General features: G+C 49.8%; 1 protein-coding gene across 1 annotated transcript; it reads right to left on the bottom strand.

Moving 5' to 3' along the window:
• Nucleotides 1-2140: 2140 nt before the first annotated feature.
• On the bottom strand, nt 2141-4058 carry KCNA5 (potassium voltage-gated channel subfamily A member 5). Its single transcript, XM_039255766.1, has one exon. It carries the CDS (start codon nt 4056-4058, stop codon nt 2247-2249), a length of 1812 nt encoding a protein of 603 aa, XP_039111697.1. The 3' UTR covers nt 2141-2246.
• Nucleotides 4059-9458: the final 5400 nt, after the last annotated feature.

Here is a 9458-nt window from a genome sequence, read left to right as displayed (position 1 = left end):
TTTCTCTCTAAGGATTTGTATAGGACTGAAGCCACTTACTGGATATTTCAACCATGCAGTCTGTTCTACTTGAACCAACATCGATTAGGCATCTGGACACATCTATGATCCAGGTGTTGGTCTCTCTTTGAGCCTGAAGGAACTGACTTTCAAGTCATAGGTGATGACTTCTCTTGTCCTTAAGGGAGGGTGGATCCTGAGGGAGGATCTAGTCGCTATCACCATGTGGGTGCCCAACTACATGCATTAGCTTGAGAGCCAAAGAGGGCTTGGAGGTGAGACTGTGGAGTTGAGCTTTGGCAAGATGCCCTGCTTTTAGGCAGATTGTAAATTATAAATAAATAGCCTCTGTTCTTCTTCTTTTTGCTTCAGCATGTAATGAAAAACAACAGAGCCCTGCCTGCACAATCCTGTTTCTGCCTCAGATTTGCTGTTAACAGTTCCTGACTGAAAATGACTCCAGGCAGTCACAGACACTGGCTTTTATTATTATGTCGGCGTCTTATTTAAATCCACAGTTCCCAGACATCAATTTAGCAAAGCCTCCCTCACCCCATGGAGACGTGGATGCACTCTCAGAACCAGACATTATGCTTCCTGTGGTAGTGGGGGAGGTGGGATAGTGGGTTACCAGCCTACCCTGGTGAGGATGTAAGACGACCAGTCTTTGGATTCTTTAGCGGCAAAAGCAATAGCAGGAATCCGGAGCACCAGAAGGTAGCTAATCCCAGAGAGAAATGGCAGTCAGTATTATACCTACTGTGATGGTGACCACCACCATCCAGTAAAAAGGGAACCAAGAGATTCATTCGTTCTGAATATGGGTGTTACTCAGCACAAGGCCACAATCCGTAGAAACTAACCTTCAACACGGACAAGCAAATTCTTCCATTTGGCTTCTCTCTGCCTCTGTCCACCAGAAAGTCACTGCATTCTCTTTTCCCACACTATGATTGAGGGGGAGAGTTTAACAGCAAGGTACTGGTCCCTCCTTCCTCCATGACTTTCACACACCAGGGCTGCACTTTTGTGAACAGGCTTCATGCCTGTGAGAATCAGGCTTGTTTCACAGAGCTGTTGAGAGCCATGTTAAACAGGGCTTAAAGCCTGCAGACCAAGGAGAACTCAGAAATGCAGCCCCAGGAGACAGCAGTGGGGCCAGTAAGGGGTCTGATCCTCCCTTGCCTTTCAGCTGCATCCACACACCGTGCTGCTGGTTGGGTCTGATACCACACCATCAGGCGGCATGTCATAAACAGTCTGAGACAAACAGAGTTCATCCCTCTGGCTGTGATGTGCAGAGGGGGCCCAGCAAAAAGAAGGTGACAATCAAACCATTACCTTTCCAAGCGATCTACCCCAGTCAACGTGGTGTTTGCTCTGACTTCAATACCAGAAACAGCAAGTGACAGACTTCTTTCTAAATTCCAAAACAAAAACAAAAACAAAACTAACACTTGCCTCAACCAAGTAACATTTTATTTCCTGGGATAAAATTAAAGACAATGAATTATCAGAAGTCTTTCTTCAACATCATTAAAATGCTTTTCAAAGAAAGTTACAAGAATTGTTTAAGGCGCACAGAAAAGGTCAGATTTGCCTTTCTTCCAGAACATTCCCTGCCCTAGACACAAAGCACCGATACCACATCCCAGAAAAGAGAGAGGCTTACAGACACAGGAACCAGAACAGCCGCAACCAGGGTCTCTGGCTCTAAGTGTCACAGAAAAACATCACAATAATTCTCTCTTCCATAAATACAACATTTCTGGAAAATATATCCAAAATATCTCCATCTGAACTACAGTACAAAAATCCATTCACCAGCCATAAAAATAATATTTCCCCCTATACACAAATAAAATCGTATGTAAAGCAAATTTGGAACACATGAAGGGGGTTACAAAATCTCTTGGGATCTGGGCTATTTAAAGTCATTTTTGTTTGGGTTATCCCTCTTCTGGGTATAGGAAACTGGCTACAAATACATCCATTTACAGTGCCCACCATTTCAATAGCTCCTGCGTCATGGAATGTGGTACTTTTTAAAAATAGGCGACCCTTGGTGTCATGGAAAGAAGAGGAAAAACGGGGGATCAAGTGAAGGAGGGGGAGGGAGAGAAGTGGAAGAAGAGGGACAGACTTCAAGGTGGGCTTGAAATACTTTGTGGTATAAAGTAGATGCCCAGACTCAGGAGGCCTCCCCCATCCCCACCCCACCACCACCAATCTGCCTGGACTCCCCCTTACAAATCTGTTTCCCGGCTTGTGTCCAGGCAGAGGGCATAGAGGGACCTCCGTAAGTCCACATTGCTCTTGGCCTTGAGGTTACATTTTTCCAGGGGGCAGCTGCCCCTTAGGGCTCCTTCTGCATTCTCCAGGGACACCCCAGACTTGCAGAGGGACCCCTTGCTCCAGCTGGCCTTCCGAGGGCCTCCGCTGTCCAGCCCTGTCCCATGGCTCTGGCTGCCCTGCTCTTCCTTAAGAGCTGCCTGCTCCTCATGGTCTGTCTCCCGGTGGTAGAAGTAGTTGAAGTTGGAGACAATGACTGGCACAGGCAGGGCAATGGTGAGGACCCCAGCGATGGCACACAGCGAGCCCACGATCTTGCCCCCTACAGTGACAGGCCTCATGTCCCCATAGCCTACCGTAGTCATAGTGACTACTGCCCACCAGAAGGCATCCGGGATGCTGGAAAAGTGGGTCTCCTGGTTGTCAGCCTCTGCGAAGTAGACGGCACTGGAGAAGAGGATGACCCCGATGAAGAGGAAGAAGATGAGCAGACCCAGCTCCCGCATGGAGGCCTGCAAGGTCTTGCCCAGGATCTGCAGCCCCTTGGAGTGGCGGGACAGCTTGAAGATGCGGAACACCCGGACCAGGCGGATCACCCTGAGGATGGCCAGGGACATGGCCTGCTGCCCATTCTGGCCACCTCCTCCTCCACCCCCTGGCTGTTGCTCTGCCAGCTCAGTGCCCAAGGTGATGAAGTAAGGGAAGATGGCCACCACATCGATGATGTTCATGATGTTCCGGGAGAACTCTGCTTTGCTGGGGCAGGCAAAGAAGCGTACAAGCAGCTCGAAAGTGAACCAGATGACACACGTGGTCTCTACAATGAAGAAGGGGTCAGCCAGGGTCCTAGGCAGGAGAGGTGCCACCGTAGGGCCAGAGGGAGGCGCCAGAGCCCCGCTGCCATTGGCCCCCCGGGCTGGCCCAGGAGGCTGGTGGGGCGCTGGGGGATGGCGGAGCAGCTCACGTTCATCCCTGAACTCAGGTAAGGTCTCCAAACAGAAGGTGATGATGGAGATGAGAATGACCAAGACCGAGACGATGGCGATGCCTCTCGCGGACCCCGAGCTTTCTGGATATTCAAAGATAAGCCACACCTGGCGTTGGAACTCATTGCGGGGCAGGGGCTTCTCCTCTTCTTTAATGAAGCCCTCGTCCTCCCGGAAGCGCTCCATGGCCTCATCCCCCAGCTGGTAGAAGCGGATCTCGTCTGCGAACACGTCCAGGGAGACGTTGACCGGCCTCCGCAGACGGCCCCCGGACTGGTAGTAGTAGAGGATGCCGTCGAAGCTCGGCCGGTTGCGGTCGAAGAAGTATTCGTTCCGCAGGGGGTCGAAGTAGCGCAGGCGCTTGGCCGGGTCCCCCAGGAGGGTGTTGGGGAACTGCGCCAGCGTGCCCAGCTGCGTCTCGAAGCGCAGCCCGGAGATGTTTATAAGGACGCGCTGGTGGTGAAGGGGCGCCGCGCCCAGCACCCGGTCCTCTGCCATGCCCAAGGCGGGGTCGCCTTCTCCCTCCTCGTCCTCCGGTGGCCGCCGTCGAGGCTGTGGCTGCTCCTGTGGCAGTGGCGGCAAAGGCCGCCCTCCCGGGTCCACTCCCCTCTGCGCGCCGCGCCCCTTTGGAACCCGCTCTTTGGGTCCATCGCGGAGGCCAGCCGTCGGGGGGCCCTGGAGCTCTCCCCCTATGGCCTGGCCACAGCCTACCCGGGCCTCACCTCCTCCTCTGATGGTCATGGCACCGCCGTTCTCCAGGGGCACCAGGGCGATCTCCATGGCCAGCGGGCAGGGGGCATGCTTCGCCCCTGCCGGCCGGCGTCGGCGCCCCCCACCCCCCCAACTCACGCCCCGCTGGACGCCTGGCGTCTGGCTCCTCTCGAACCGTCGGCCGGCTCCCCTGTGAGGCGGGCTGGGGCTGCTGGGCACGGTCCCCTGGCTCGGTCCTGACGTCAAGAAGCCGCTGCCCCGCTCTCAGCCTCGCTCTCCGTTCTGGCAGCCCGTTACCAAGCAGCCGAAAGCCTCCTTCCCGCAGATGCAACCTTCAGCCGCCCCTCTCTGGCTGCGGGGCGGTGCTGTCTCCACCCTGTGTGGCTCCCCCGCCTCCTCCCTCCCCCTCTCCCGCCGGGTCCCCTCCCCTCCCCTTCCCGCCTCTCCTCTCGGGGCACGCTGCGTCGGTGTCTCCCCGGAGGGCACAGCTGGGTCCCCGGGAGAGCGGAGGAAGGGGGGTTGAAATGGGCATAGCCTGGCGGAGGGAGGGGGGAGGGAGGGAGTGGAAAGGCTGCAGGAACAGGTTGTACCGAGAGCGCTGAAACTCCCAGGGCAACCGGATGAGAATAGCTGTGGATTTCAGTTCACCTGGGAACTCGCTGAACGCCAGTGGACTCCAGGGGAAATGAACTGCCTTGGGTTGGACGGATGAGACAACAGATGACAGCCGTATTCTCTCCTCTTGGGGAAGAATCACAGACCGGAAGGGGCTGGGCGGAGCTACGGCCTTGAGGCCTTGCTGATCTAGAGATGTAGAGATTCATAGAGATGGAGATACCTCCAGACCAGTGGGGAAGCCTTTCTCTTCTTATTTTCCTACACACCCAACATAAGGTTGAGAGCTGGCAATGCCCCATGCCACTGCCCTCGGACAGCCCTGATTCCCAGTCCAGAAAGCAATGGCCCACGGACAAATTCGCTGAGGACATACAACTCCTCCCTGCTCTCCACAAATCTATTTGTAAAAACAGTTAACAGAGAAGGGGAGGAGGAAGAGAAAAAGCCTGGTGAGAGCTGTTGCCCTCTGGTGAAGCTTGGAGCTAGCAGCTAAGGCTTTGTGAAGGGGGGATTGTGGGGAGTGGGGGGAGGTGGGAGGGGCCAGGGAGGTTGTGGAATCCCTGGGCTGGGGGACTCCCAGGAGTAGAAAAGAAGCAATATTTACTTTGCTCCTGGGATGTACTAGGTCCACCCTTAGCACTTTACAAATACTGACCGGTGTATTCCTACAGCAATGTGTTTTCTCAGTACTGTTACTATCTCCATTTCATAGTTGAGGAAAATGAGACACATAGATTGACTAAATTGCCCATGGTCATACAGGTAGAAAGTGGTAAGGCTGGGATTCAAATCCAAACACGCAAGGGCTTGAGCCCTTGCTCCCTCCACTCCACTCCTCTACAGAAATGTGTAACCCCCTTTCCAGACACAAGTGCTCCCCCTTCCCCTTCCCAGCATCTGGCCTGAGAGCTTTAATTTCCTCCCACAGGAGGCAGGAGGCTGGCGGAGTAACAGCTAAGTCTTTCTTTCTACTTTAGGAAGTGGATTATCTGCCCCTGCCCCAGCCCCAGCCCCTGTGGGGTTTTAGTGGGCAGCTGTGCCCAGTGGAAATATCTTTCAAGGCATATCTGCCATCTCCAGACACAGCCTCCAGATATTTGTTGATGTTCAGTTACCATAAAGTCACTATTCTTGAATGTTCAGTTCATTCAAAGTTTGTTTGTCTCTTTTTGTTCCTCTCTGTTGTTTATTGTTAATATATGTGGAGGTTACAGCCTCTTGTCTGGGAATATATGTGCACATAAGGGAAGTTTGGGAAACTTGCTACGGGGTGCACACATGTTTGTTGGAATAGCAAGGTGTGCACATAGAGGCTTGTGTCAGGTTTGGAGAAATAGATGTGCCTAGGGCCTTCTTGTGAGTTGCATGAAGGTGGATATGAATGTGGTATATGTAAATGTTTTCATTGTGTGTGGTTCTGTGCATGGGGGGATGGCCATCTTTGCAAGTGTGCATGGGTGAGGAAGGGGCAGGAAAGTGAAAATCAACGTGTGAGAGCATGACTGTAACCACAGAGCCTTGCCCTCCTGTCCCCAGCCCTCTGCCATCCCTGTTCCACATGCCCTGGGTTTTTAATTCTTCTCTGGCTCTGAGGTTGTCCGGTCAGGATCAGGTCTGCCCTGGGAGCCTGGGGCCTACTGAGCTTGCAGAGGGTGAGTTCAAGAGACCCATGGCCACTGAATCTTGTTTACTGACTCATACACATTGTGATACAGAGCTGCTTGTGCTCCCTTTGGGATAGAGTCCTCAGGACCTTGCCTTCCAGGGGCCCTTAGAGAGACTGTTCCCTAAAGAATAAGAGCACAGCATAAATAGAGCTGGAAAAGTGTATAAAGTAGGTTTCCTTTAATGTGGTATTTCCTTCAACCTGCTTTCCATACATTTACCAGCATTTAAAGATTTCTTATACAATTATCCTCAGATGTCACATGTGGCAGGCATGGAGATATATGGGGAGGGTGTGCTTTAATGAAAGCAGTTCCTTTTCAGCTTCAAGGAGTGCCATTAGCTGAGAGCTTCCAGCCATTAGTGGCTTCTGGCCCTTCCTCGGCAGCCTTCTGTCAATGACTGAGCTCAACAGGGTTACAGGGACCTGGCCATTTCTGCCCACTGCAGAACTCTTCTGCTGTGCCATCTTTGCCTTGGATCTCCCCCATTGGGTTGGACATGACTTTGTAAGAAATATATTGCAGTCCGAGACTCTGTTCAACCCTCTTCCTCCTCTCTTTGCTTTCATAGGTGTCACGGGCTGAAGGCTTTCCCCGCTGGCTTCTGCAGGCTCTTTTCTCTTTCTTCTATCATCACCCAGTAAACCCCTTGCACCCCAACACTAACTGACACTTGTTCTCTTCTCTGTGCAACTAACCTTAGGAGATAAGCCCCTTTATAACAGAGATTCAGGTGCACCATCACCTGAGGATCTGTTTCAGATGCAGACTCTGATACAGGGAGAACTTAGACCACATTTCAAACAAGTTCCGCAGCAATGCTGATGCTCTTGTCTGAAAGTTGCACTTGTGAGTCACCTCCTCTCAAACAAGCCCCAGACAGGGCCTTTGAAGGAATTATTTGGATACCTAGATTATGTCTCCCAGAATGAGATATAAAGAGGAGACAAATGGGAAGTCTTCCCCTAATTCAGTGGACTGGTCCTAGCAGACCACAGGAGGACTTGGAAGGTATGCAGAATCAAGAAGAAAAGAATATTATTAAGAGAAGTAAGGCATTGATGGGAAGGAGAGATGGGCTCTAAGAGAAAGAAGATAGAGAAGAGGAGGAGGAGAAAAAATCCCAAATGCCACCTTTCTTAACCTATTCCAGAACAATCCATTGAGTATCTACTATGTGCAAAGCCTTGTTCCAGGTTCTGAAAGGATAGTGAGGACCAAGACAGACATATTTCCTAACCTCTATGGAGTTATATCTTGGGAAAGGCAACAGCCACTAAGCATCTAATTTTCCATTGGTTGCTTAATTGTAATTTTAAGAGACACCATGTAGAATATAGGGTGTTGTGAGAATAGTGGGGAGCGGGACCCCATCAAGGACCCAGGGGAGCTTTCCTGAGGTGGTGATGGGGAAGAAAACTATTCCAGATGGAAGAAAGAGCATGTTCCAAGGCCCCAGGACTGGCTTGAGGAATTGAAAGACAGTGTGTTTTGGGGGGGGGGTTCAGAAAGAGCTCTGTGAGATGGGGCTACAGAGATGGAGGAGATCCAGATTATGGAGAGCTTCCTAAGTCATGTTTCATCATCTCCCTTGCAAGATTCAATAATACTTCCTTTCTTCCACCCTCAGACACTTTGCTTGTGCCTCTATGAAGGCAAATGTGCCAATATACTTCTATTTTACTCTCCACTACTTGTTTTAGTCTCTTCTTTCTACCACATCTGCCAGAATATATCTTAACTTTATCTCTATGTGTCTATATGTCTATCTACTTTTCTTATAAATATTATCTATCTGTCTATCTATCTATCTATCTATCTATCTACCTATCTATCTATAATATGTAGGTACGTGGGCAGGTAGGTTGATAGATCAATAATAGAGAAGAATAGAGATATCTTGAAATCAAAGACCATACATTACTCATCTCCAGTTTCCCTTACAACACCAAACATAGTGTTCTATTCATCTTGTGAATTTCAATAAGTATGTGTTAAATGCAATGAACTAAGAGAAAGGAGTTCAGCTATGAAGCAGGAAGGGATGGGAAACAGGGATAGGAACTGAATCTGATTAATCTGAGATTAAGTAAATAGTCGAAGTGATTGTGAAGCTGGAGCCTAATCAGAAAAACATAAGACTCATTTGGGTGGTCAGATAGGGCAAGTGAATTAATGTGCTTTGGCCCTTTGTTCAGGTTACATGCTTTATCTATTATGACACGAACCACCTCGACTTTGTGTAAAAACAACTTTGTTTTGTCACCTGGGTGACTCAGTCGGTTAAGCATCAACTCTTGATTTCAGCTCAGGTCATGATCTCACATTCATAAGATTAAGTCCTGTGTCTTCAAGCCCTACATTGACAGCTCAGAGCCTACTTTGGATTTCTCTCTCTCTCTCTCTCTCTTTATCTCTCTCTTAAAATAAATAAACACTTAAAAAATAAACAACTTTATGGCTAAAAACAGTTTAATATGTTGGACTGTGCAATTTAGTTCCTAAATTGAGATAGTATTTGAGACCTAAAGTTACCATAACTGTCTATTATGTAAGACTAAACCATAAAGCCTCAACATCTACTGAATTTTCACCTAGGTCAAGGGAAAAGCTTCCACCATTGGGCAAAATTTAAAGGAATAGAAGGAAGCAAAAATAAACGTGTTCTAATCATGACACTAGTCTTTCCTGTCAAACATCAGTTTTGCTATTCTACCTTGGAGGGGGTTACAGACCTGGGAACCTCATCAAAAATGCAATGAGATGGGGGATGCCTGGGTAGCTCAGCCAATTGAGCAACTGACTCTTAATTTCCTCTCAGGTCATGATCTCAAGGTCCTGAGATCAAGCCCAACATCAGGCTTTATGCTGGGTATGGAGTCTTTTGGGATTCTCTCTCTCCCTCTCTTTCTGCCCCTCCCTTCCCTCAAAATAAATAAACGTTTTTTAAAAATGCACTGAGAGGGTCCTAGCAAGAGCCTGGGCTGACAAACCAGTTAAGGTACTAACTCTACAAACCAGTAAAAGTAGTAACCAGTTGGTCCAGAGCTCAGGGCTCAACTACTCCTGCTCTTCCCTTTTGAGGGAGAGAGAGGCTCTGATTCTACCGCACCAAGTTTTCTAAAGCACCCTGAGGCACCATGCATGGCTGAGATCTTCGATTTCTTAAGGAGGAAAGGTACAA

Source organism: Hyaena hyaena, unplaced genomic scaffold (genome assembly GCF_003009895.1).
Source record: "Hyaena hyaena isolate Hyena2069 unplaced genomic scaffold, ASM300989v1 scaffold_547, whole genome shotgun sequence".
NCBI classification, from domain to species: Eukaryota; Metazoa; Chordata; class Mammalia; order Carnivora; family Hyaenidae; genus Hyaena; species Hyaena hyaena.
Note: the sequence above shows the minus strand (reverse complement) of the source record. Positions and strands in the feature narration are given on the sequence as shown.

What these genes read in the sequence shown, in the direction of transcription:
- KCNA5 (XM_039255766.1), bottom strand. Translation starts at nt 4,058, where the DNA reads ATGGAGATCGCCCTGGTGCCCCTGGAGAACGGCGGTGCCATGACCATC.